General features: G+C 41.4%; 1 protein-coding gene across 1 annotated transcript in view; it reads right to left on the minus strand.

The window, feature by feature from the left end:
• LOC132397523 (mucin-2-like) overlaps positions 1 to 26,320 on the minus strand; it is a 232,308-nt gene that overhangs the window by 45,753 nt on the left and 160,235 nt on the right. Inside the window, exon 37 of the mRNA XM_059976354.1 lies at positions 24,466 to 24,570. Within this exon, the coding sequence (XP_059832337.1) occupies positions 24,466 to 24,570 (105 nt within the window). The remainder of the gene's footprint in view (positions 1 to 24,465; positions 24,571 to 26,320) is intronic.

Raw genomic sequence — 26,320 nt, forward strand, 5'->3', positions numbered from 1 at the left:
TAATTTGCTGGAGGATGTTATGGTTAAGAGGCAATGTTGGAGCTTTTGAAAAACATTAGGAGAAAAAAATTCCTCCTTAACTCCGTTCTAAATGGTCACCCTCAATTTTGAGGCTGTACCCTCTAGTTCCGGATACCCTTACCATAGGGAACATCTTCGCCATGTCCACCCTATCTAGTCCTTTAAACATTCAGTAGATTTCAATGAGATCCTCTCGCATTTTTCTAACTTCCAGTGCTTACAGGCCCAAAGCTGCCAAATGCTCCTCATATGTTAACTCCTTCCTTTCCAGAATTATCCTGATGAACCTCACTACAGGAAGGATGTGAAAACCATAGAAAGGGTGCAGAGCAGATTTACAAGGATGTTGCCTGGATTGGGGAGCATGCCTTATGAAAACAGGTTGAGTGAACTTGGCCTTTTCTCCTTGGAGGGAAGGAGGAGAGGTGACCTGATAGAGGTGTATAAGATAATGAGTGGCATCGATTGTGTGGATAGTCAGAGGTTTTTTCCCAGGGCTGAAATGGTTGCCACAAGAGGACACAGGTTCTTGGGAGTAGGTACAGAGATGTCAGTGGTAAGTTTTTTTACGCAGAGAGTGATGAGTGCATGGAATGAGCTGCCGACCATGGTATTGGAGGTGGATACGATAGGGTCTTGTAAGAGACTTTTGGATAGGTACATGGAGCTTAAAAAAATAGAGGGCCCTAGTAATTTCTAAGGTATGGACATGTTTGTCACAACTTTGTGGGCCGAAGGGCCTAAATTGTGCTGTAGGTTTTCTATGTTTCTGTGTAACCTCCTCTGGACTCTCTCCAATGACTGCACATCCTTTCTGAGATACAGAGGCCAAAACTGTTGACAATACTCCAAGTGCAGCCTGACTCCCAAGTCCCTCTGCACCTCTGATGTTTGAACCTTCTCACCATTAGATAATAGTCCACACTATTGTTCCTTTTACCAAAATGCATAATCATACATTTCCCAACAATGTATTCCATCTGTCAATTTTTTGCCCATTCTTCCAATTTGTCTAAGTCCTGCTACAGTCGCATTGCTTCCTCAGCACTACCTATCCCTCCACCTATCTTCATATCATCTGCAAACTTTGCCACTAAGCCATCCATTCGTTATCTAAATCATTGACAATGTGAAAAGTAGTGGTCCCAATACTGACCCTGAAAGTACACCACTATTCACCAGCAGTGAATCAGAAATTGTCCTTTTTATTCCCACTCGTTGCCTCCTTCCTGTCAGCCATTCCACTATCCATGCCAGAATCTTTCTTGTAACCATAGGATTTCTTCTTGTTAAGCAGCCTCATGTTTGGCACCTTATCAAACACTTCCTGAAAACCCAAGTAAATGACATCCACCACCTCATTCTTGTCTACCCTGCTTGTTAACTCCTCGAACTCTAACATATCTGTCAGGCAAGATTTCCCTTTATGGAAACCATGCTGACTTTGACTTATTTTAGAAACATAGAAAGCCTACAGCACAATACAGGCCATTCAGCCCACAAAGCTGTGCCAAACGTCCTTGCCTTAGAAATTACCTAGGGTTACCCATTGCCCTCTATTTTTCCAAGCTCCATGTACCTATCCAAAAGTCTCTTAAAAGACCCGATCGTATCTGCCTCCACCACCATTGCTGGCAGCCCATTCAACACACTCACCACTCTCTGCGTAAAAAAACTTACCCATGACATCTCCTCTGTACCTACTCCTCTGCTCCTTAAAATCATGCCCTCTCATGCAAGCTATTTTAGCCCTAGTAAAATGCCTCTGATTATCCACATGATCAGTGCCTCTCATCATCTTCTACAGCTCTATCAGGTCACCTCTCATCCTCTGTCACTCCAAGGAAAAAAGGCCGAGTTCACTCAACCTATTCTCATAAGGCATGCTCCCCAATCCAGGCAACATCCTTGTAAATCTCCTCTGCACCCTTTCTATGGCTTCCACATCCTTCCTGTAGTGAGGCAACCAGAACTGAGCACAGTACTCCAAGTGGAGTCCAAGTACTCCAAGCACAGTACTCCCTCTGACCAGGTCCCATATAGCTGCAACATTACCTCTAAGCTCCTAAATGCAATCTCATGATTGATGAAAGCCAATACATCGTATGCCTTCTTAACCACAGAGTCAATCTGTGCAGCAGCTTTGAGTGCCCTATGGACACAGACCCCAAGATCCCTCTGATCCTCCACATTGCCAAGAGTCTTACCATTAATGCTATATTCTGCTGCATCATATTTGACCCACCAAAATGAACCACCTCACGCTTCATCTGGCATTTTATCATTAGTCTCTTAGTACCTCAAAACCTCATCCTTAATAATATACTCCAACACTTTACCAGCCTGAGGATAGGCTAACTGGCCTAAAATTTCCTTTCTTTTGCCTTCCTCTCTTAAAGAGTGGAGTGACATTTGCAATCTTCCATTCCTCCAGGATGATGCCAGAATCAAGTGATTCTTGAAAGATCATGACCAATGCATCCATTATCTCTTCAGCAACTGCTTTCAGAACTCTGGGATGTTGTCTATCTGGCTCAGGTGACTTAACCACCTTAAGACCTTTGGGTTTCCTTACCAGTTTTTCCTTTGCAATTGCAATGGCACTCACTCGTGCTCCCCAATACTCAGACTTCTGGCACACTGCTAGTGTCTTCCACAGTGAAGACAAGTGCAAAGTCCCCATTAAGTTCATCTATCATTTCTTTGTCCCTCATTACCATCTCAAATAAGTAATGATGGTAATTTTGAAAAGAACTTCTACATAAATCAAAAGCTGTGAAATGTACACAAGTTGATATGTGTATATAATTTAATTATTTTGAATTATTGACAGGATTTTTGTTTGTACACACTGGTTCATCAGACAAGACAATAAATATCAAGGAATATATTTTGGAGCGTAAAATTATTGGTAACAAATATGAAAGAAACATGCACTAAACATATGTTTTCAGATTTGCAATTAATTAATGTGATTTGATAACATTATTGATTTATTCCATTCTCTTTAAGTTGCTTCAAACTCTTTTGCTGGTGACGCCTTTGCTTTCTTTCTTTCCATAGCTTTTCTTGAAGATGACTTTGTGGATTTCCTTCCACTTTTTGGTTGTTGGGCTCACTTGCTTTGTTAAAGCTTGTGCTGCCTGACTCTCGTCTTGAATTCATTAAGGCGTGGTAATCTCCAGACTCCTTGTCCCTGGATGAACTGCGTTTTGTTCGAGAGACTTTATACATTCTGTTGCTAATGGTTGAGTTGGTTTGATCTTCACATTTGTTTTCCACACAATCACAGGTATCGACATAGATATATGAATGATGAATAGTATTTCCATCGGGGCACATCAAAACAGTTTCTCTTTTGTGGGTCACCATCTCTTTACAGCAAGTACATCTGTGCTTCATTAAATTTACTTCTGGAGAATACCTGTCAGTTATTAGACATAAAATACACTAATTAAACCAGGAAATTACATGGGATGGATAGAATTTAGTGTGACAATAAGTTAAGCATAAAGATACTGGGGAGATCTTAAATGCATTTTTAGCATCTGTGTTTACTGAGGAGATGGACATGGAGTCTACAGAAGTGAGGCAAAACAGAATGGATGCTGTCTACACGGACAAGGCCATTGACAAGGTCCCGCATGGGAGGTCGGTCCAGAAGGTTTGGGTACGTGGCATTGAAGATGAGGTAGTAAATTGAATTTGACGTTGGCTTCGTGGGAGAAGCTGGAGATGGTTGCCCATCTGACAGGAGGCTGCAGGGATTGATGCAGGATCTGTTGTTGCGTTCTATATCAAAGTTCTGGATCAGTGAATTTACAGATGATGTCAAGTTTGGGAATGTAGACAGGAGGGAAGGCTATCATAGCTTGCAGTGGGAACTGGACCAGCTGGAAAAAGGCTGAAAAATGGCAGATGGAATATAATATAGCCAAATGTGAGGTGTTGCACTTTAGGAGGATAAACCAGGGTAGGACTTCCAAGGAGAGTGATAGGACACTGGGTAGTGTGGTAAAACAGATGAATCCGGGAATGCAGATGCATAATTTCTTAAAAGTGGTGTCACAGTTAGATAGGTTTGTAAAGAGAACTTAAGGGACGTTGGCCTTCATAAATCAAAGTACTGAGTGCAGGAGTTGGGATGTTATGTTGAGATGGTATAAGATTTTGGAGAGACCTAATTTGGAGAATTGTCTGTAGTTTTGGTCACCTACCTGCAGGAAAGTTATCAATAAGATTGAAAGAGTGTAGAGAAAAAATACAAGGATGTTGCCATGACGATGACTTGAGCTATAAGGAGAGGTGGAATAGGTTAGGATCTTATTCCTGAATGTAAGAGAATGAGGGGAGATATGATAGAAATGGAAGTGAGGTGAGCGGGCAGGAGTCCGTGCCAGGAAAAAAGTAAGCCCTAGCCTGCCGGTCCTCCCGTCCACTCTGCTCTCCAATGTCTGCTTACTGATGGAATCAGGCCTTCTGTCTTCGGAGTCGCCTGATATCAGTGGCCAGAGGTGGGGACAGCATAAGCTGTGTGCGAGGAAACAGAAGCAAGGCAAGCAGGCAGGAGTCCGTGCCAGGAAAAAAGCAAGTGTTAGCCGGCCGGCTCTCCCGTCCTTTCTGCTCTCCAACGGACATTAAATTGGACTACATCTGTGGCAACAAAATACTCGGCATTGAGTACAGAAACGGACGGAATCCTGGCTGCCGCCATTCAGTTGATTATTTATGTAACATCGGATTACCAACCTACTGACCTCTGCTGTGTCTATTGTCTTGTTTATTATTTATATAATGCCTGCACTGTTCTGTGTACTTTATGCAGTCCTGAGTAGGTCTGTAGTCTAGTGTAGTTTTTGTGTTGGTTTATGTAGTTCAGTGTAGTTTCTTGTATTGTTCATGTAGCACCATGGTCCTGAAAAGCATTGTCTCATTTTTACTGTGTACCGTACCAGCGGTTATTGTCAAAATGACAATAAAGGCAACTTGACTTGACTTGAGAAGTATAAAAAATTATGAGGGGTATAGATAGGATTAATGTAAGCAGGCTCTTTCCACTGAGGTTGGGTGAGACTAGGACCAGAGGTTAAAGGTGAAAGGTGAAATATTTAAGGAAACTTCTTCACTCATATGGTGGTGAGAATGGAATGGGCTGCCAGCAGAAGTGGTAGATGGAGGTTTGTTTTCAACTTTTAAGATAAAATTGAATAGGTTCATGGATGGGATGGGTACAGAGGGCTATGGTCCACGTGCAGGTCAATGGGAGTAGCAGATTAATAGTTCAACATGGACTAGATGGACAGAAGGGTCTGTTTCTGTGTTGTAGTGCTCTATGACTCTATAATGTTACTTACATAGAGTTAGTGCCACATGTTCCTTCACATTCAGCTACTTCCACTTTCTGTATTGATTTACATCCCTCATAATTAATATGAACCATTTTCTTTTCACGCTTGCAACTCTCTTTCTCTTGACCTGTAATGATAAGAAGGATGAATTTTGTGATTTCAGGACAACTGTATGAAAACAGAACAGTCACACTTGCTCAGGCTGGAAGATAGATGAATGGCCAAATATGTTCAGCAATTAACACATGTCCAAGTTTGTTCTAAAGCTGGAAATGAACACACTTTACTCAAATTCTGGTGGATCTTCATTTGAAATGCAGATGTTTTTGTTCACAGAAGTTTAAATTCAAGAATTTGGTGTGGAGTTAACTCCTGCACAGATGAAACAGCCTGTGTCTGCATACACATGGACCTCTGGCTTCCCTCTCCTGAAGTCCATGAACCAGTCCTCATTGGAGGATCAATAGACAATAGACAATAGGTGCAGAAGTAGACCATTCGGCCCTTCGAGCCTGCACCGCCATTCTGAGATCATGACTGATCATCTACTATCAATACCCGGTTCCTGCCTTGTCCCCATATCCCTTGATTCCTCTATCCATAAGATACCTATCTAGCTCCTTCTTGAAAACATCCAGAGAATTAGCTTCCACTGCTTTTCGAGGCAATGCATTCCAGACCCCCACGACTCTCTGGGAGAAGTTTTTCCTTAACTCTGTCCTAAATGACCTACCCCTTATTCTCAAACCATGCCCTCTGGTACTGGACTCTCCCAGCATCTGGAACATATTTCCTGCCTCTATCCTGTCCAATCCCTTAATAATCTTACATGTTGCAATTAGATCCCCTCTCAATCTCCTTAATTCCAGCGTGTACAAGCCCAGTCTCTCTAACCTCTCTGCGTAAGACAGTCCAGACATCCCAGGAATTAACCTTGTGAATCTACGCTGCACTTCCTCTATAGCCAGGATGTCCTTCCTTAACCCTGGAGACCAAAACTGTACACAATACTCCAGGTGTGGTCTCACCAGTGCCCTGTACAAATGCAAAAGGATTTCTTTGCTCTTGTACTCAATTCCCTTTGTAATAAAGGCTAACATTCCATTAGCCTTCTTCACTGCCTGTTGCACTTGCTCATTCACCTTCAGTGACTGATGAACAAGGACTCCTAGATCTCTTTGCATTTCTCCCTTACCTAACTCTCCACCGTTCAGATAATAATCTGCCTTCCTGTTTTTACTCCCAAAGTGGATAACCTCACACTTATTCACATTAAACTTCATCTGCCAAGTATCTGCCCACTCACTCAGCCTATCCAAGTCACCCTGAATTCTCCTAACATCCTTATCACATGTCACCCAGCTTAGTATCATCAGCAAACTTGATGATGTTATTCTCAATGCCTTCATCTAAATCATTGATGTAAATCGTAAACAGCTGTGGTCCCAATACCGAGCCCTGTGGCACCCCACTAGTCACCACCTGCCATTCTGAGAACCACCCATTCACCGTTACACTTTGCTTTCTATCTGCCAACCAGTTTTCTATCCATGTCAATATCTTCCCCCCAATGCCATGAGCTCTGATTTTACCCACAAGTCTCCTATGTGGGACCTTATCAAATGCCTTCTGAAAATCGAGGTACACTACATCCACTGGATCTCCCTTGTCTAACTTCCTGGTTACATCCTCAAAAAACTCCAATAGGTTAGTCAAGCATGATTTGCCCTTGGTAAATCCATGCTGGCTCGGCCCAATCCTATCACTGCTATCTAGATATGCCACTATTTCATCTTTAATAATGGACTCTAGCATCTTCCCCACTACTGATGTTAGGCTGACAGGACAATAGTTCTCTGTTTTCTCCCTCCCTCCTTTCTTAAAAAGTGGGATAACATTAGCCATTTCCCAATCCTCAGGAACTGATCCTGAATCTAAGGAACATTGGAAAATGATTACCAATGCATCTGCAATTTCCGGGGCCACCTCCTTTAGTACCCTAGGATGCAGACCATCTGGACCTGGGGATTTGTCAGCCTTCAGTCCCATTAGTCTACTCATTACCGTTTCCTTCCTAATGTCAATCTGTTTAATTTCCTCTGTTACCCTATGTCCTTGGCCCATCCATACATCTGGGAGATTGCTTGTGTCTTCCCTAGTGAAGAAAGATCTAAAGTACTTATTAAATTCTTCTGCCATCTCTCTGTTTCCCATAACAATTTCACCCAATTCATTCTTCAAGGGCCCAACATTGTTCTTAACTATCTTCTTTCTCTTCACATACCTAAAAAAGCTTTTGCTATCCTTTATATTCCTGGCTAGCTTGCGTTTGTACCTCATTTTTTCTCCCTGTATTGCCTTTTTAGTTAAGTTCTGTTGTTCCTTAAACATTTCCCAATCATCTGTCCTCCCACTCACCTTAGCTCTGTCATATTTCCTTTTTTTTAATGCTATGCAATCTCTGACTTCCTTTATCAGCCACTGTGGTCCCTTTCCCCTCTTTGAATCCTTCCTTCTCTGGGGGATGAACTGATTTTGCACCTTGTGCATTATTCCCAAGAGTACCTGCCATTGCTGTTCCACTGTCTTTCCTGCTAGGATATCCGTCCAGTTAACTGTGGCCAGCATCTCCCTCATGGCTCCATAGTTTCCCCTGTTCAACTGCAACACTGACACCTCTGATCTGCCCTTATCCTTCTCAAATTGCAGATAAAAACTTAACATATTATGGTCACTACCTCCCAATGGCTCCTTTACTTCAAGATCGCTCATCAAATCCTGTTCATTACACAAGACTAAATCCAGAATAGCCTTGTCCCTGGTCGGCTCTCGTACAAGCTGTTCCAAGAATGCATCCCGTAGGCACTCTACAAACTCCCTATCCTGGGGTCCAGCATCAACCTGATTCTCCCAGTTCACCTGCATGTTGAAATCCCCCATAACTACTGCGACATTACCTTTGCCACATGCCAATGTTAACTCTCTGTTCAACTTGCACCCAATATCCATGTTACTGTTTGGTGGCCTGTAGACAACACCCATTAGGGTCCTTTTGCCCTAACTGTTCCTCAGTTCTATCCACACAGACTCTACTTCTCCTGATCCTATGTCCCCCCTGTAAAAGACTGAATCTCATTCCTCACCAACAGGGCCACCCCACCCCCTCTGCCCACATTTCTGTCCCTACGATAGCACATATACCCTTGTACATTCATTTCCCAGGTCTGATCTCCCTGCAGCCATGTCTCCATTATCCCAACAATATCATAGTTACCCATTCGCACCTGGGCTTCAAGCTCATCCGCCTTACTTCTGACACCGTGCATTCAGATATAGAATTTTTAGCCTATTTCTCCTCTCTCTGTTTAAATCGCTGCCTATTGTGCTTAACCCAGCTCCCTGAACTCCCTTCAAGCTATACGCCCCGTGAATTTTGTTGTCCTTTCTAAATTTACTTATTCTTTCAGCACACTTAACTCCATGTTCTGTCAGACCATCCCTCTGTACATGTGTCCTCTTTATCACTTGTTCCGCCTCACCTTTCTCTACTATACACTTAATATTCCAGAACTGTGTAGTCCCCACCTGTCCTTTACTCTTCATCTTGCTGTCCTCTCTCGCATTCTGGATCCCTGCCCCCTGCAAATTTAGTTTAAACCCCCCCGAGAAGCACTAGCAAACTTTCCTGCAAGAATGTTAGTACCGCTCCAGAGAGCACAGAGAGTTAGTAACTTTAAATTCCTGGACCCAGCATGTAAGTGCAATTAAGAAAAAACCATGGCAGCACCTCTACTTCTTTATGAGTTTGCAGAGATTTGACATGATATCTAAAACTTTGACAAATTTCTATAGATGTGTAGTGGAGAATATATTGACTGTGTGCATCACAGCCTGGTATGGAAACACCAATGCCTTTGAACAGAAAATCCAACAAGAAGTAGTGCATTTGATCCAGTCCATCACGGGTAAAGCCCTCCCAACCACTGAGCACATCTACATGAAACACCATCATAGGAAAGGAGCATCACCCACCACCCAGGTGGGTTCTTGCTATTACCTTCAGGAAAAAGGTACAAGTGCTTTAGGATTCACACTACCAGATTCAGAACAGTTAGAACCCCTCAACCATTAGGCTCTTGAACCAGAGGGGATAACTTCAATTAACTTGCCCCATCACTGAACTGTACCCACAGCCAATACACTCACTTTAAAGACTCTCAATCTCTGAATTTATTGCTATTTATTTATATTTGTATTTACACAGTGTGTTGTCTCCTGCATTCTGGTTGAATGCCCTAGTTGGGTGGCCTTTCATTGATTCTGATATAGTTATTATTGTATATGCTACCTCTCATCGAGTTCTTATACAACCTTGGCTCGTTAGCTAACTCTGCTAACAGCCACGTGTCTCAGCAGTGAGAAGGCCATCTTTCATAAGTAATACACGGCTAGGGATGGTATGATTTGGGTTTCAATCAAACAGGAAAGTTAGGATGTTTCAATTAAGGATCACTGATTGTGGAGAGAGCTGTGCAATTACTGCTCACACACAATTATCGGTCATCAAGGAATAACATTTTGAACACCAGCATAAAATTATAAAGAATGTATATTTATCAAATTTTAGCTTTATCAGTTAAAAGGAAAAGAACAGAAAGGTAAAAGGAACAGCACACACAAAATGCTGGTGGAACACAGCAGGCCAGGCAGCATCTATAAGGAGAAGCACTGTCGACGTTTTGGGCTGAGACACTTTGTCAGGACTAACTGAAAGGAAAGATACTAAGAGATTTGAAAGTAGGAGGGGGTGAAAGTAGTAGGAGAAATGATAGGAGAAGACCGGAGGGGGTGGGATGAAGCTAAGAGCTAGGAAGGTGATTGGCAAAAGTGATACAGAGCTGGAGAAGGGAAAGGATCATGGGATGGGGGGCCTAGGGAGAAAGAAAGGGGGAGGGGAGCACCAGTGGGAGATGGAGAACAGGCAGAGTGAAGGGCAGAGAAAAAGAAAAAAGAGGAGGGGAAAAAAACTAAATATATCAGGGATGGGGTAAGAAGGAGAGGAGAGGCATTAACAGAAGTTAGAGAAGTCAATGTTCATGCCATCAGGTTGGAGGCTACCCAGAGGTGTTGTTCCTCCAACCTGAGTGTGGCTTCATCTTGACAGTAGAGGAGGCCATGGATAGACATATCAGAATGGGAATGGGACATGGAATTAAAATGTGTGGCTGCTGGGAGATCCTGCTTTCTCTGGCAGACAGAGCATAGGTGTTCAGCGAAACGGTCTCCCAGTCTGCGTCGGGTCTCACCAATATATAAAAGGCCACACCAGGAGCACCGGACGCAATGTACCACACCAGCCCACTCACAGGTGAAGTGTCACCTCACCTGGAAGGACTGTCTGGGGCCCTGAATGGTGGTGAGGGAGGAAGTGTAAGGGCAGGTGTAGCACTTGTTCTATTTACAAGGATAAGCGACAGGAGGGAGATTGGTGGGAAGGGATGGGGGGGGGGGATGAGTGGACAAGGGAGTTGCATAGGGAGTGATCCCTGCGGAAAGCAGAAAGAGGGGGGATGGGAAAGATGTGCTTGGTAGTGGGATCCCGTTGGAAGTGGCAGAAGTTACGGAGAATGGACCTGGAGGCTGCTGGCGTGGTAGGTGAGGACAAGGGGAACCCTATCCCCAGTGGGGTGGCAGGTGGATGGGGTGAGGGCAGATGTGTGGGAAATGGGAGAGATGTGTTTGAGAGCAGAGTTGATGGTGGAAGAAGGGAAGCCCCTTTGTTTAAAAAAGGAAGACATATCATTCATCTTGGAATGAAATGCATTTGAGAGCAGAGTTGATGATGGAAGAAAGCTAAAAGGGTCCATTGCAGTTAAACCTGTCAAATGTTGGAGCTAATTTTCAGAGTAGTGAGGTTTATTGCTTTACTCACGCAATAAACCTACATTCTGCGTGAAAGACACCAGTTCGAACTTTCCTCGAAGATCATCTCAAATGAACTGGTTAACCCAAGAACATTGGCACTTTGAACCATTCATCTGCACAAAACACTTCTTACAACAGGGTCTCTCCTTTGGTGACATTTGGTGACATTTGGTGGGTGTCTTCCCTGGTGTCACATTCTGCAGCTTCTGTTAAAACAGCCCAAACCTGTCCTTCATAAATCTGATCCCACCCACCCCTCTGGAATGTTCCATGGCATCCCAATGGGCAGAAGGATACAACATGTACCAAGACCTCTGATTGTCTGACACAACATGGCTGTTTATCTTTAGCTGAAACCAGAACACTCTTGCTAGCAGGACACACTGCATTTGCAGAAAACTGCTAAAATAAAAATGCCTCACAACACAACAGTAGAAATCTTAACCAGGACATTACATTCTCCCACCACCAAAAATAGTCATGTCCTCAAGACTTTGGAACTTATTAAGATCATAAGATATAGGAGCAAAATTAGGTAATTTGGCCCATTGAATCTGCTCCGCCATTGCTGATCCAATTTTCCTCTTAGCTCCAATTTCCTGCCTTCCCGCAGTAACCCCTTCATTCCCTGAACAATCAAGGATCTACAAGCTCTGCCTTAAATATACATAAAAACTTGGTCTCCACAGCTGTTTGTGGCAAAGAATTCCACAGATTCACCAAAATTTGGCTAAGGAAATTCCTTCTCATTTCCTTTCTAAAAGGCTGCCCTTCTATTCTGAGGCTGTGTTCTCTGGTCTTAGACTCTCCCACTAAAAGGAGACATCCTCTCAACATCCACTCTATCAAGGCCTTTCACCATTTGATAGGTTTCAATCAGGTCACCCCTTATTCTTCTGAATTCTAATGAATACAGGCCCAGAGCCATCAAACGCTCTTCATATGACAAGCAATTCAATCTTGGAATCATTTTCGTAAACCTCCTTTGAACTGCCTCTCTGCTTCCTCAAAACAACTTGCCTCTTCACCTGTCTTCATATCATCTGCAAACTCTTCAATAAAGCCATCAATTCCGTCATCCAAAGCATTGGCATATAATGTAAAAAGAACTGTCCCAACAAAGACCCCTGTGGAACACCACTAGTCATTGGCAGCCAGCCAGAAAAGGCTCCCTTTATTCCCACTCTTTGCCTCCTGCCAATCAGCCACTGCTTTATCCATGCTTCAATCTTTCCTGTAGCTTATTAAGCAGCTTCATGTCTGGCACCTTGTCAAAGGCCTTCTGAAATTCCAGGTACACAACATCAAGCATTTCTGCTTTGTCTATCCTGCTTGTTATTTCTTCAAAGAATTCATACAAATCTGTGAGGCAAGAAGTTCCCTTGAAGAAACCATGGTAATTATGGTCTATTTTATCATGCACCTCCAAGTACCCTGAGACCTCATCGTTAATAATTGACTCCAATCTTTCGAACCACTGAGGTCAGACTAACTGGTGTATAGTTTCCTTTAAGACCCTAAGACATAGGAGCAGAATTAGGCCATTCAGCCAATCAAGTCTGCTCCACCATTCCATCATGGCTGATCCCTGATCCCAGATCCCATTCAACCCCATACGCCTGCCTTCTCTTCATATCCTTTGATGCCCTGACCGATCAGGAAGCTATCAACTACAGCCTTAAATATATCCACGGACTTTGCCTTCACTGCAATCTCTGGCAGAGCATTCCACAGGTTCACTGTTCTCTGGCTAAAATAATTCCTCCATACCTCTGTTCTAAAAGGTCACCCCCTAAATTTGAGGCTGTGCCTTCTAGTTCTGGACACCCCCACCATAGGAGACATCCTCTCAATGTTCACCTTATCTAGTCCTTTCAATGTTTGGTAGGTTTCCATGAGATCCTCGCCCCCCTTCGCATTCTTCTAAATTCCAGAGCCCAATGCTCCTCATATATTAACCCCTTCATTCCTTGAATCATCCTTGTGAACATCCTCTGGACTCTCTCCAATGACAACACACCCTTTCTGAGATTTGGGGTCCAAAATGTTGACAATACTCCATGTGTGGCCTGACTCGTGTCTTATAAAGCCTCAGCATTATCTTCTTGCGTTTATATTCTATTCCCCTTGAAATAAATGCCAACATTGCATTTACTAGCTTTACCACAGAATCAACCTGTAAATTAACCTTCTGGGAGTCTTGCACAAGGACTTATAAGTCCCTCTGCACCTCTAATGTTTGAACCTTCTTCACATTCAGATAATAGTTTGCACTATTGTTCCTTTTACCAAAATGTGTTATCATACATTTCCCAACATTGTATTTCATCTGCTACTTTTTACCCATTCTTCCAATTTGTCTAAGTCCTGTTGCATTGCTTCTTCAGCCCTACCTACCCCTCCACCTATCTCATATCATCTGCAATCTTTGCCACTAAGCCATTCATTCCATTATCCAAAATAAAAATACCTCATAGCATAGCAGTAGAAATCTTAACCATACATATAAATTTGCTGAGTATCCCCACGAGAAAATGAATTTCAGTGTTGCATATAGTGATATATATGTACTTTGATAATAAAATTTACCTTGAAGTTTGAACTTTGAGCAAGACCCTGACAGCAGTTAGGCACAAGCTGATAAGTAGAATTTGTCATTTGTACCATAAAAATGCCAGGGAATTATGCTCTCCAACAAGACTGTATCTAGCCATTTACTCTTCAATGATATTACCATCACTGATAACCCCACCATCATTATTCTAAAGCTACCAGCATACAGTAGCTGCAGGGTGTTCTCTCTACAATAATTTCCCATAGCTTCTCTGGCACCTCCCAAATCTCCAGCACCTACCACTTGAAAGGCCAACATTTGGGTGTGCCAACATCTTTAGGTTCTCCAAGTTGCACACTATCCTGACTTAGAAATATACCACTGATTTTTCATCATCTCTTATTCTAAATCTTGGAATTCTCACTTTGTATGCTTTTGGGAATACCCTCAGCAGACAAGCAGCAACAATCCCAGAAGGTAGGCACCGCCACTTTCTCAGGATAATTAGGTGGAAACAATATGTAAGTAGAAAGGGAAACAAAGGTTCCCTTTGTTTTCAGATCAACTTGAGTGGCAATCAGAGAAACCTGTACTTCAGGCTGGTGGGGAAGTGTCACCATTCTCACTTTTCCTGTTCTGATAACTATACTGGACTGCTTGTAGAACTAAATACAGTATTGGGGAGGACCTGCTACTCACTTCTGTTGAAACTTCAGATTAGACCTTCCCTGTGCGGTGAAAAGGATTTTCCTTTTATCATGTGAGAATAGGATGTGTGGTCACACAGATACCACAAAGACTTTAATTAAATGTCATGTTTGCAGTATGCCTTTAAATAATAAAACAAAAAGTGAACCACATAGATCATTCCTGTGGCCTTTTCTAATTATTTGGCTTCCAGCTATGATGAAGAGGCACACCTCAGAATACTTTGATTCTGTTTGCTGACAGTTCCCAGTAGAGTGATCTTAGATGAATTTTGAAAGTTCACTGTTCAAAGTAAATTTATTATCTAAGTACATATATGTCACAATATACCACCCGGAGATTCATTTTCTTGTAGGCATTCACAATAAATACAAAACAACACAACAGAATCAGTGATAATCTGCACATGACAAAGATAGACCCATGTGCAGAAGACAACAAACTGTACAAATACATTTAAAAAATCAAAAATAAATATGCAATAAATATTAAGAACATGGGTTGTAAAGTAATTAAAAGTGATTCTATAGGTTGTGGAATCTGCTCAGTTTAAGGGTGAGTGAAGTTATCTCCTCTGGTTCAAGACGGTTAAGGGATAATTACTTCCTGTATAATTAAGTTATGTCTAAACACCGAGCAATAAAGGTCTGATCCAAAACAGTCATTACCCAAAATGTTCACTCAATTTCAATTGCACAAGGTGCTGCCTCAACAGCTGCAGTTTTTGTTTTCATTTAATGATTAGAGTTAACCTTAGAACTACTCTCAGAAACACAGATATATATTTAGTACTTTGATTAATTCATGCTGCCCCATTTCCAATCAACAATTGCCCAGATGTCTAAACACCTCTCTGTCCCTTTGTTAGGGAGAGAGAGTCTGTTGTATGTCGAATTGTTGGGCAAATGAATAGTTTTTGTTGTACTGCAGATAATGGTCTTTCTCAGGAGCTTTGATATTGCTTACTTGGTGGGTGGAGGGTGCTGATTTTTTTGCTGAAGTAAGTGGGGACAGGGAGGGTCATTGCTTTGCTGCAGCTTGTGTGTGGGAGGGGGATCAGGGTGGGGGCTTTGGGATCTAACGTTTTTACTGTCACTCATTTTTTTGGGGCATGTCAAGTTGTATATTGTATACATTTCTCTGATATTAAATGGAACCATTGAAACTATTCTACTGAGTTGAGAACTTTATATATTTTTTGATCCAAATATTACTACACATCTTTAATACTTACACGTCTTGCAACAGCCATTTTCAGTTGTATTAATTGTGCCCTGTAACATGAAGCAAATTGCAAAGTGTCAGATGTTACCCGATTATAATGTTATGTATAATTTACAAAAAATAACAACTGGATTTATCTAGCCCAGAGGTCGGCAACCTGCGGCTCCAGAGCCACATGCGGCTCTTTGATCTCTGTGATGCGGCTCCCCGTGGTTTGTTAGCTTTTGAAATGTAATTCGAAATTTGAAGATTATGGTGATCTTGTACAATATGAAAACTTTGCGGCACATCCGAACCGGCTCACAATTAGCTACCGTTCCGACTAAGGGAGATAGCCTACGGGGGTTTGTGAGTACGTGTCTTTTGGAGCATCCGCGCCCACGGGGACGGGTTGAGGGAGGCTTTAAAGCAAGGCTGTTTAGTTCGAATAAAGTTACCTTTGACTGCAGTGTCTTTATTTTAGCGCTGCGTGTAGCACACCGCTACAACGTGTTTTTTATCGCTATTAATATACATCACAACTGCCAATGCGCGCCAGTGCGCGCTTTCTTTTAATTCTTCGATCCAAGGTAGGCTACCTACGGAGTAACCTTCAACCCAACGTCTTTTTTTCGGAGTTCAAAATGTTTTTGTTGCATGCAGAAATGTAATTTCGTTTTCTCTGCAGGAGTTCATCAATTTCATAAATGCAACACATTATAGTTTGTTTATACATAGCATAAAGGCAAAAAAAAACCCGTTGTATGCAGTGTTATTTCATTTTGTGGCTCCCAGTGTTTTCTTTTCTGTGGGAAATGGGTCCATATTGGCTCTTTCAGTGGTAAACGTTGCCGACCCCTGATCTAGCCAGTAGCAAGCTGGAGGTGGATTCTCACTCATTCTCCAAATAAACATGTATTGACTGTGTAGTGGTTGAGTAGTATACACTTTCATATAATTGGTTTTAACTTCCAAGCCTCCTTCATTGTCTGCAGACATGAGTACAAGCAATGCTACAGACTCATACAATATGAAGTGCATCAGTGTCAGTTTGCAGTAGTGGGAATTTTTTAATGCTAACTGAACAAACTTGTTGTGTGCTAATACTGGCAGTTCAGCAGAGTGATTATAATTGAATATACAGTATCTTGCTCCATTTCAAAGTACATTTTGTAAATATTATAATACAAATTCATAGTTCTATTAATTAACTGAAACATATGTATACTTACTGGTTTGCAGTTTTCTGGATCAAAATCAGGGCAAACTGCCTTGGAACTGGTTGAAATTAAACTCTCATTAATTTTCACACATTCATAAGTTATGCACTTGTCATAAGGTGAAGGCCATTCTTTGCCAGGCTATAATAGAAAAAGAAGATTATATTTCAGAAGGCATCTGCAGTTTAAAAAATATATATATTTTTATATAACATTTTCAAGATTCAAGATGATTCAATGTCATTTCCAATACAGTACATAAGCATAAAGGAGAATGAAAACATTTTTACTGCAAATCTGATGTGGCACAAAAAACATAATAAGATAAAGAACACAATAAATATGAATATATAAGATTAGCTTATCTACAGTACATGTATTGATTGCTTGTATGTCCATAAAGTGACACTGGGCACAGGAGTGTCTGTGTGTAAAATGACTATGACAGTAAATAATAAAGCAGTGGTGGTTGCGGCTGTTGAGGGGGTAGGCTGACAGCTGGAGGTGTTGATCAGCCTTACTGCTTGGGGAAAATAACCATTTTTGAGACTGGTGGTCCTGGCATGGATGCTACAGAGCCTCCTCCCTAATGGGACTGGGACAAACAGTTCATGAGAAGAATGGGTGGGATCCTTCATAATGTTACTTTTTAGGCACCTTTCTCTATATATATCCTTGATGTTCCATGATAAAATGTAGGCATCAAGTTAACCTTTGTGTAATATAGTATTCCATCCATTAAAGTTTTTATTTGAAGATCTACTCTTCCTCAAAAACGTATGTGCAATATTTGCCTAGATTCTGTACATTAATTTCCCAGCAAGCTAGACTACATTTTAGTTATTTAGAACACAGAACATAGAAATCTACTGCACATTACAAGCCCTTCAACCCACAATGTTGTGCAGACCGTGTAACCTACTCTAGAGACTGCCTAGAATTTCCCTAGCACATAACTCTCTATTTTCTAAGCACCATGTACCTCTCTAAGAGGCTCTTAAAAGACCCTACTGTATCCACTTCTACCACCACCACCAGCTGTGCATTCCACACTCCCTCCACTCTGTTTGTGAAAAACTTACCCCTGATATCTCCTCAGTACCTATTTTCAAACACCTTAAAACTATGCCCCTTCATGTTAGCTATTTCAGTCCTGGGAAAAAGCCTCTGACTATCCACACGATCCATGCCTCTCATCATCTTATACACCTTTATCAGGTCACCTCGCATCCTATTTGTTTCTATCAATGTTCTTTTACATTTTAAGCAGCTGGTGCTAAAAAAAATCAACTTATTTTGAAAAACAGACACATTTTGAGGTAAAGCTAAGTATTTTTAGAAATTAGGGAAATTATAATACACAAAATAAATCTGTTTTGAACTTTAAATTCTTACAGGGCTTAAAAACAGGACATGCTGGGAACACTCTGCAGGTTAGGCAGCATCTGTACAATAAGAAGCAGTAATTGAACTTTTGACCTGAACATTGTCTGTTTCTCTTTCTGTTTGCTGAAGACTTTAGCCTTTTCTACTTTGATGTCAAATTTCCAGCATTTAGCTTTGTACAGAATGATATGGAATTGATGCCTGAATTGGCTGCAATGTCCAGAGATCACTTTCACTATGTAAGTTGACAGAAAGGGATGAAGGAAATCTTCACCCAGAGCAAGTGCATCTTACAGAGGATTAGTGGCTGAGTATATGGGTTTGACAGATTTTTAGATGCTCAAGAAATTATAAAAAGATGGTTAGTGCATCAGGTAGATCAGCCATGGTGTTATTGAATTTTAGGGCAGGGTTATTCCTGTTATTCATTATATTCTTGGCAGGTAATTCAGCTCCTTGAGTGCCTTTCTATGAGCTCACAAGTAATCTGTGTTACTCTATCTACTCCAAGTAAGTAAAAATAAGCTAGATTAGAAACAAAACCAGTGTGGATGACTTTGAGTTATGATCAAGCTGTTTTCACACTTTTGTTTAATGTGCTATAAAATTTAGAGTCTAAGGAATGAGAAGATAGCAAGGTCAAGATACAGGACAAGATAGCTGTGAGCTGTGGTCTCCATTGAGGTCATGACTCAGATTTAGATATATTTTAGGTTCTTAGGGACAGTTTTGGGGCAGAAAGGGGAATTAAAGGTCAGGTTAGGGTGTAGGGACAGGTATGTGGGGGAGTTAAAGGTCATCTGTATTCTAGGCCTCCACTCCATGTTGGAAGGCTAGAGTTGTAAAGGTTGGACAGATGTTGGGCGAACAGAGCTGGTGGCTGCCAGGTCAGTAAGTTTCAGAACTGGAGTTGTGTGTGGACAGGAGGCATGAGGGCCTTTGCTGGTTAGGTACAGTTGATAAGACCAAAGTTCAAGACCTAGAGATCAGGGGTCCTAGTCATCAGAGTGTCTAGAGTTTAAAGCCTGGAGTTTGGAGTTCCAACCAGGGACTTTGTTCATTGTCATTGGCAAGACTGAGGGCCAATACCAAAGATCGAAGTGCAGAGGTCAAGGCTCGATGGCCAAAGCCCTGAGTTTGTGAGTCTGTGAATCCAGTGGTGAACTCAGAGACCCAATGTCTATTAGTTTGTACGTCCAAAAGAGGCTGGAGCCTTGGGGATGGCCTGTCCTGGGTTTAGAGGACTGTCTGTGTGGGTGGCTGTGAGGGAGGAACAGGGCTTGTTTTGCTGTCATTGTTTGTTTGCTGCTGCTCTGATGTTGTTTTTGTTTGTGATGTTCTGTTGAGCATTGTGGACATGCTATGTTTGCTCTAGAATGTTTAGTAACACTTGCAGGCTTCCCCCAGCATGTCCTTATGTTGTGTTGGTTATTAACGCAAATGATACATTTCACTGTATGTTTCAATTTACATGTGATAAGTAAGTGAATCTGAATCTGAATAGAGAAATAAAATCAAGTAGAAGTTGAATGTTATAAACAGCTAATGTGTGCAATAAAATGAGCATGTCTGTAGCTCATGTTGTAGACTTGGACTGTTGTAAAGGGTGAAAGGCTCAACGGTAGGCATGTGAAACAAACTTTAAAGATGCATGCTTGCAGCATCTTCACTTGTGGACAATGTAGGCTGGAGTTCATTCAGGATCTCACACTGTCACTGGGATGTTCTCTCCATCAGCTAACATCATTGATGCTATTATTGGAAGGAGGTGTTGAAATGCCTTTTCTATTGCTGCCTATAACTATGAATTAAAGAGAAGGAAGATTGAGCAATATTTCTCAGACTGAACTGGGCTCTGTCCATGTACAGAAACTGTAGACAATGGTTGTGTGGACTGCAGTAGTGTCACATGTGTTATATTAGGGAGGGGAATATGTATGTATGGCATCCATTAGTCTTGCAAGACCATGGATCTGCGCCTGGAAAGTCTTCTCCGGGGAGCAGGCCTGTGCATGGTTTTATGGAAGACCGGCTATTGCCCATGCTGCAAGTCTCCCTCTCCCGCCACTGATGTTGTCCAAGGGAAAGGCAAAGGCTGATACAGCTTGACACCGGTGTCATCGCAGGAGTTGCCAGAACAAGGTTGAAGACAATGTCAGACTGCCTTAGGGACTCCAGCTCCAGATTTGTCTTCAGGGTTTACTTCCGATGCCTTTCCTATGAGTGGGTATGGTCACAAGGCAGTGCAGGTTTGAAATCAGAGTTCTCCTCTCTTAGATGGACTGCCTTCCCAGGCTGACAAACTCCATCTACCCAGATATACCTGGGGAATATGAATTTGCACTAAAAGTCCTAATGATGAAGTCTCTTGGTTTATACTGAGTTAACACAACATGAGGGGATAATTCACACAGTACCTTGACGTTATTGAACTTCTAGCACCACTACCTGTGTGCCCTAACCCTCCGTAGAAACTGTTAGTTCTCTGTCTCCCACCTTTCGTACCACAGCTGTGGTCACAAATGGAAAACCACAGGCTGGCTCCCTCCTGTGAAGTGGAGTTCCTAAATGCTAACCAGATCAGAATGTGGCAGTTCACAGCAGAACTGCTTCTGTGTGATCCAGCTTAACTTTACAGTAGTCAGCATTAATAAACTTGTGTAGCCTGCTGATGTGATTTGCACATGTGCAGTTGTAGCTGCATTCAAAACTTGGCAAGTGAACTCTGTCTGCTGCTTACTTATTAAGTGAAGAGAGAAATGAAGAAGCATAAACAGTTAAGGAATAAAATAAAATTACCATGCTTTGATTCCTAGGAATAAAAAAACAATCAATTAAGAAATAAAGTTTGGAAGTTGAAGTTTAGGTAAATGTCAACAATTTTAATTCCAACATAGTTTGAAGGTTTTAACTAGGTGAGAAAGTGGCCATTTTCCCTATTATATCTTGTGAAATCTTGGAATTTTAACAAGAAATATTTTATTAACAATGCCACAGTTATTTATTTTAATATAATCTGATTATACAAACCGGCAGAAGTTGGACAGGTTGATCTCCAGCGTGTATCACACATTGCGTCTGGACGCATTTACCACAGCATTCACCAGGCACCTCGAGGTACTCAGAACCCTGTTGCAAAGTGCATTCATTAGTTCCCTGATAAATATTTGTTGGATCTCAGCAATAAATTAATAATGCTTGACATTTCAAATTATAACATTTCAATATTTAAAGAGTAAACACGAGGAAATCTGTAGATGCTGGAAATTCAAGCAACACACAGAAAATGCTGGTGGAACACAGCAAGCCAAGCAGCATCTATAAGGAGAAGCACTGTCGATGTTTCGGGCCAAGGACGAAGGGTCTTGGCCCGAAACATCGACAGTGCTTCTCCTTATAGATGCTGCCTGGCCTGCTGTGTTCCACCAGCATTTTGTGTGTGTTATTTCAATATTTAATTATTTTTGGTTTCCTTTTTTATTTTGATACTGTTCTGTCCAGTGGGCCACAGATGACTTTAATTGTTCCGAGATTTGCATCTTGTTTTTCGTAATAGCTAGCAGGGGCTTCTTAACCAGGAACTGAGGTCAACATGATGGCTGGAGTTACACAGACAGTGTCACTAAATGGTCTCCAACTTTCAAGTGCAATTTACTGCAAAATATTATCAGAAATGAAACATGAAAATTATTACTTGTGCACAGCCCTTGTTGCATTCTTTATTCCGACAAAACATGGTATTCAGCTGAGTAGCTGGATCCGTCTCATTGGTGCAAGTACATGTTTGGCATTCACTGAGAGGAATAATTGCACCAGGCTGCATGAAGAGAAGAAAATTAGTTAATTTGATTCACTGTTTAAAATGAATTAATCATAGGAAAAAAAAGATGCATTTAAAACAATCAACTTACGTAGTACATTGACCCTTTAATTACACAAACATGCAGTGGCTCTACAAAAGAAGCAGAAATGAGGATCATAAAATTAATAATATTGAAATAAAATATCTAGTTCACCCAAATACGGAAGCATGAAAACTTAGACCCTTTACATCCCACCTCATCCATGTCAACCAAAATGCCTACCTACACTAATGCCAATTGCCTGTATTTATTCCGTATTGTCTACCCCTGTCCTGTCCAATAAATGTCTAAGTAACTTTGAAACATTTATGTTTTTATCTGCATCCAGTGCACCCGTAGTCAGCTTGTTCCAGACATTCAGTACCCACTGAGTGGAAAAACTTACCCCACCTTTCCATTTCTCCCCTCTCGTCTTAAACCTGAGTCCTCTAGAATAAAACTTGGATGATTGTTTTATTTCATAAGCCCCTATAAGGTCACCCCTCTGTCTCCTACATCCCTTAACTACAGCCCTCCATTCCAGAAAACATTGTGGTGAATCTCATTTGCACTCTTCCTTTTGCTACCACAGCCACACAGTAGTGTGGCAATCAGTGTCATGACTATTCTATACAGAATAAGTACGTATCAATATTGAGTACATCTTCATTCCTAATTTGTTAATTTCACAGAGCAGTTACATCCTGTGTTCATATCCACAGAATAAGAGTGGCACAGTGATTCGATGGTTAGCACCGTGGTCTAACAGCTTCAGTGACCTGCATTCAATTGCGACCAAGGGTGCTGTCTAGAGTTTTCAAGTCTCCCTGTGACTGTTAGGTTTGACTTGGGACTTTTTCTCATGTCCCAGGACTTCCTAATTGGTAGAGTATTGGAACTGCAGAAAAAATCATTGCAGACACTATCTTTTCCAAAAGCTCCTTGCTGGAAAGTGCAATAGAGCTATTAAAACAAATAACTTCACACCATCTTAAAAGTTTCTTCCATAGACAATTAATCTGATCAACCATTCTTGTTAACCCCGATGTAGAAATCTTTAAACCAAATTTTACAATGCTGTTTACATTAAAAATATGTGATGCTATTTATTAATGTATTTTTGCACATTTTATTCTGTATCTATACTTTAACCTCCAACTTTATTTTTACGTAATTCTTTATTCTTATAAATGTTGAACATTGTTTATTTTGCTGTATGTTGCTGTGTGGAGATGTAGAGAGGCTTAACCCGGAAGCAGAGCAGCAGAGGTGATTTAGCAGTAAATAATACTTTAATAATAAACTGCTGACCGTGAGGACCACAAACTGAGAGAGAACAGATAGCAGAAACAAGCAAGGTAACTGAGCAACTGCTTGAGGCTGGCTGGTTTGATGAGTGAACAAGGGCTGCTGGGTGTAAATAGGCTTCAGGTGATGAGTTGGACATAAACGGCAGGTGATTCCTGTTAGCTGGATGAAGACTGAGAAGTGCCTACCATCAAATTCTCATTTGTTTACTCTTTCATTCCAGGGAACATTCTAATGAACCTCCTCTGGACCCTCTCCAATGCCTGCGCATAAGGCACTTAAATTTACTCACAATACTCCAAGTGCAGTCTGACCAATGCCTTATAAAGCCTCAGCATTATATTCTAGTCCTCTTGATAGGGTTGATGACATTGCATTTACCTTCCTCACCATCCTCTCAACCTGCAAGTTAACCTTAACATTTAACATAAAGAATAACTTTCACAGTAGATTTGTTAGTATCAAACAGTTCATGCTGCCTGGTCTGCTGAGTTCCTCATGCATCTTGTGTGTGTTGCTTTGGGTTTGTACTATCTACAGATGTTCTAAAGTTTATGACCTGGATTTACTGGACAATTAAGTTTCATAAAACTTGCTCAAATCTTGGAAATTACCCAGAGCTTACTGTAAATTAATTACACATGAGTAGTTGGTTGAATTGAAATTAAAACTGTACTGATGCTTGGACTCATCCGAGAGTTATTTTCATTCAAGGAGACAATTTCCAGAAATTGTGCTGAATTGGTTGCATTTCTGGGATCTTTTTGCCAATTTGAGGACACAGAATTGCTCAGAGGTAGGGTACATAATGCATAAGATAGCACTGCAAGCTCAAAAGAGGTTGATTGGAAGTTCTTCCTCATTTTGTACTTATTATTTCAATTTTAAACAATGGGTATGAGTTATTATGCTTGCTGCTAATGAAAACACACACTACTTCATTAACTTACCACATGAATGAACTGGGCAACACTTCCCTTCTGCAGTCTTTGATGATGCCTTAAATCCAAGTTCACACTGAATATCTGATGGAGGACAAAGGTTGCTGTTGCACCCTGGACAAATCACAAGGCAAGTATGAAATTAAACTGTTGTAAGCTAATTTCAAGTTATTTCTACAGTGATCTGCTTGAATAAATCCATTGGCCCAGGTTTTGTGGGATATGTTGGCATTTACTAGTGTTGAGGCTATCATTGCCTTCTGCAGCAATGTGTAAGAGTTCCTTTGTGAACTCAAAGATGTGAGTGATCTGGGAATGTGAACATCCACTCATTTTCCATCATGTCTGCACAGCACGGGGCAGAAAGCGTGGCCCCATTCATTTCAGTGATAGGGAATGGTTGCTTAGTTGGAGCAAATACTGACTGAGGTTATCTTTCATATAATTTGAGCATATTTTAATTGATCCTGATTTTAATTGATTTTGATTTTAATTTTATATACTTTATAAATGATCAAGTTTGAGAAGCTTGTAATAAGTTACTTTCAATGTTTGTTTCTCTTTGTTTTAATATCTAATGATCCAGAATCATTCAGTTTCTAATTAACTGTCTTTTAACAATTCCAATGAAGCCAAGTTTTCTTTGCTTTGTTCTCAAATCATAGTTTGTTCTGGCTCTCACACCATGAAAGACTGGGTAGTTTGCACAGTCAGCTCATCACTAACCACAAATTCTGCATGAGTGTTATGACTCCTGATCCAGCAGAGTACTTTGTGAAAAGCAGTCAGCTGCGGAATAAGATCATGCAAAAACAGAAATACTATAGATTAACAAAAAAGTGAGGTACTGTCCGAAGATTCAATGTCCATTTAGGAATCGGATGGCAGAGGGAAAGAAGCTGTTCCTGAATTGCTAAATGTGTGCCTTTGGGCTTCTGTATCTCCTACCCACTGGTAACAGTGAGAAAAGGACATGCCCTGGGTGCTTGAGGTCCTTAATAATGGATGCTGCCTTTCTCAGACACCGCTCTCTGAAGATGTCCTGGGTACTTTGTAGGCTGGTACCCAAGATAGAGCTGACTGGATTTACAACCTTCTGCAGCTTCTTTCGGTCCTGTGCGGTAGCCCCTCCATACCAGACAGTGATGCTTTCCACCGTATAAATATAGAAGTTTTTGAGTGTATTTGTTGACATGCCAAACCTCTTCAAACTGCTAATAAAGTATAGCCACTGTCTTGCCTTCTTTATAGCAACATCAATATGTTGGGACCAGGTTAAATCCTCAGAGGTCTTGACACCCAGAAACTTGAAGCTGCTTACTCTCTCCACTTCTGATACCTCTGAGGATTGGTATGTGTTCCTACGTCTTACCCTTCCTGAAGGCCACAATCAGGTCTTTTGTCTTACTGACATTGAGTGACAGGTTGTTGCTGTGGCACCACTCCACTAATTGGTATATCTCACTCCTGTACACTCCCTCTCATCAGCACCTAAGATTCTACCACCAATGGTTGTATCATCAGCAAATTTATAGGTGGTATTTGAGCTATGCCTAGCCACACAATCATGTGTATATGGAGAGTAGAGCAGTTGGCTAAGCACACATCCCTGAGTGTGCCAGTGTTGATCATCAGCGAGGAGGATATGCTATCACCAATCTGCACAGACTATGGTCTTCCGGTTAGGAAGTGGAGTATCCAATTGCAGAGGGAGATACAGAGGCCCAGGTTCTGCAACTTCTCAATCAGGGTTGTGGGAATGATAATATTAAAAGCTCAGCTATAGTTGATGAACAGCATCCTGGCATAGGTGTTTGTGTTGTCCAGGTGGTTTAAAGCCGTGTGGAGAGCCATTGAGATTGTG

This window comes from Hypanus sabinus, chromosome 7 (assembly GCF_030144855.1).
Source record: "Hypanus sabinus isolate sHypSab1 chromosome 7, sHypSab1.hap1, whole genome shotgun sequence".
Classification (NCBI taxonomy): domain Eukaryota; kingdom Metazoa; phylum Chordata; class Chondrichthyes; order Myliobatiformes; family Dasyatidae; genus Hypanus; species Hypanus sabinus.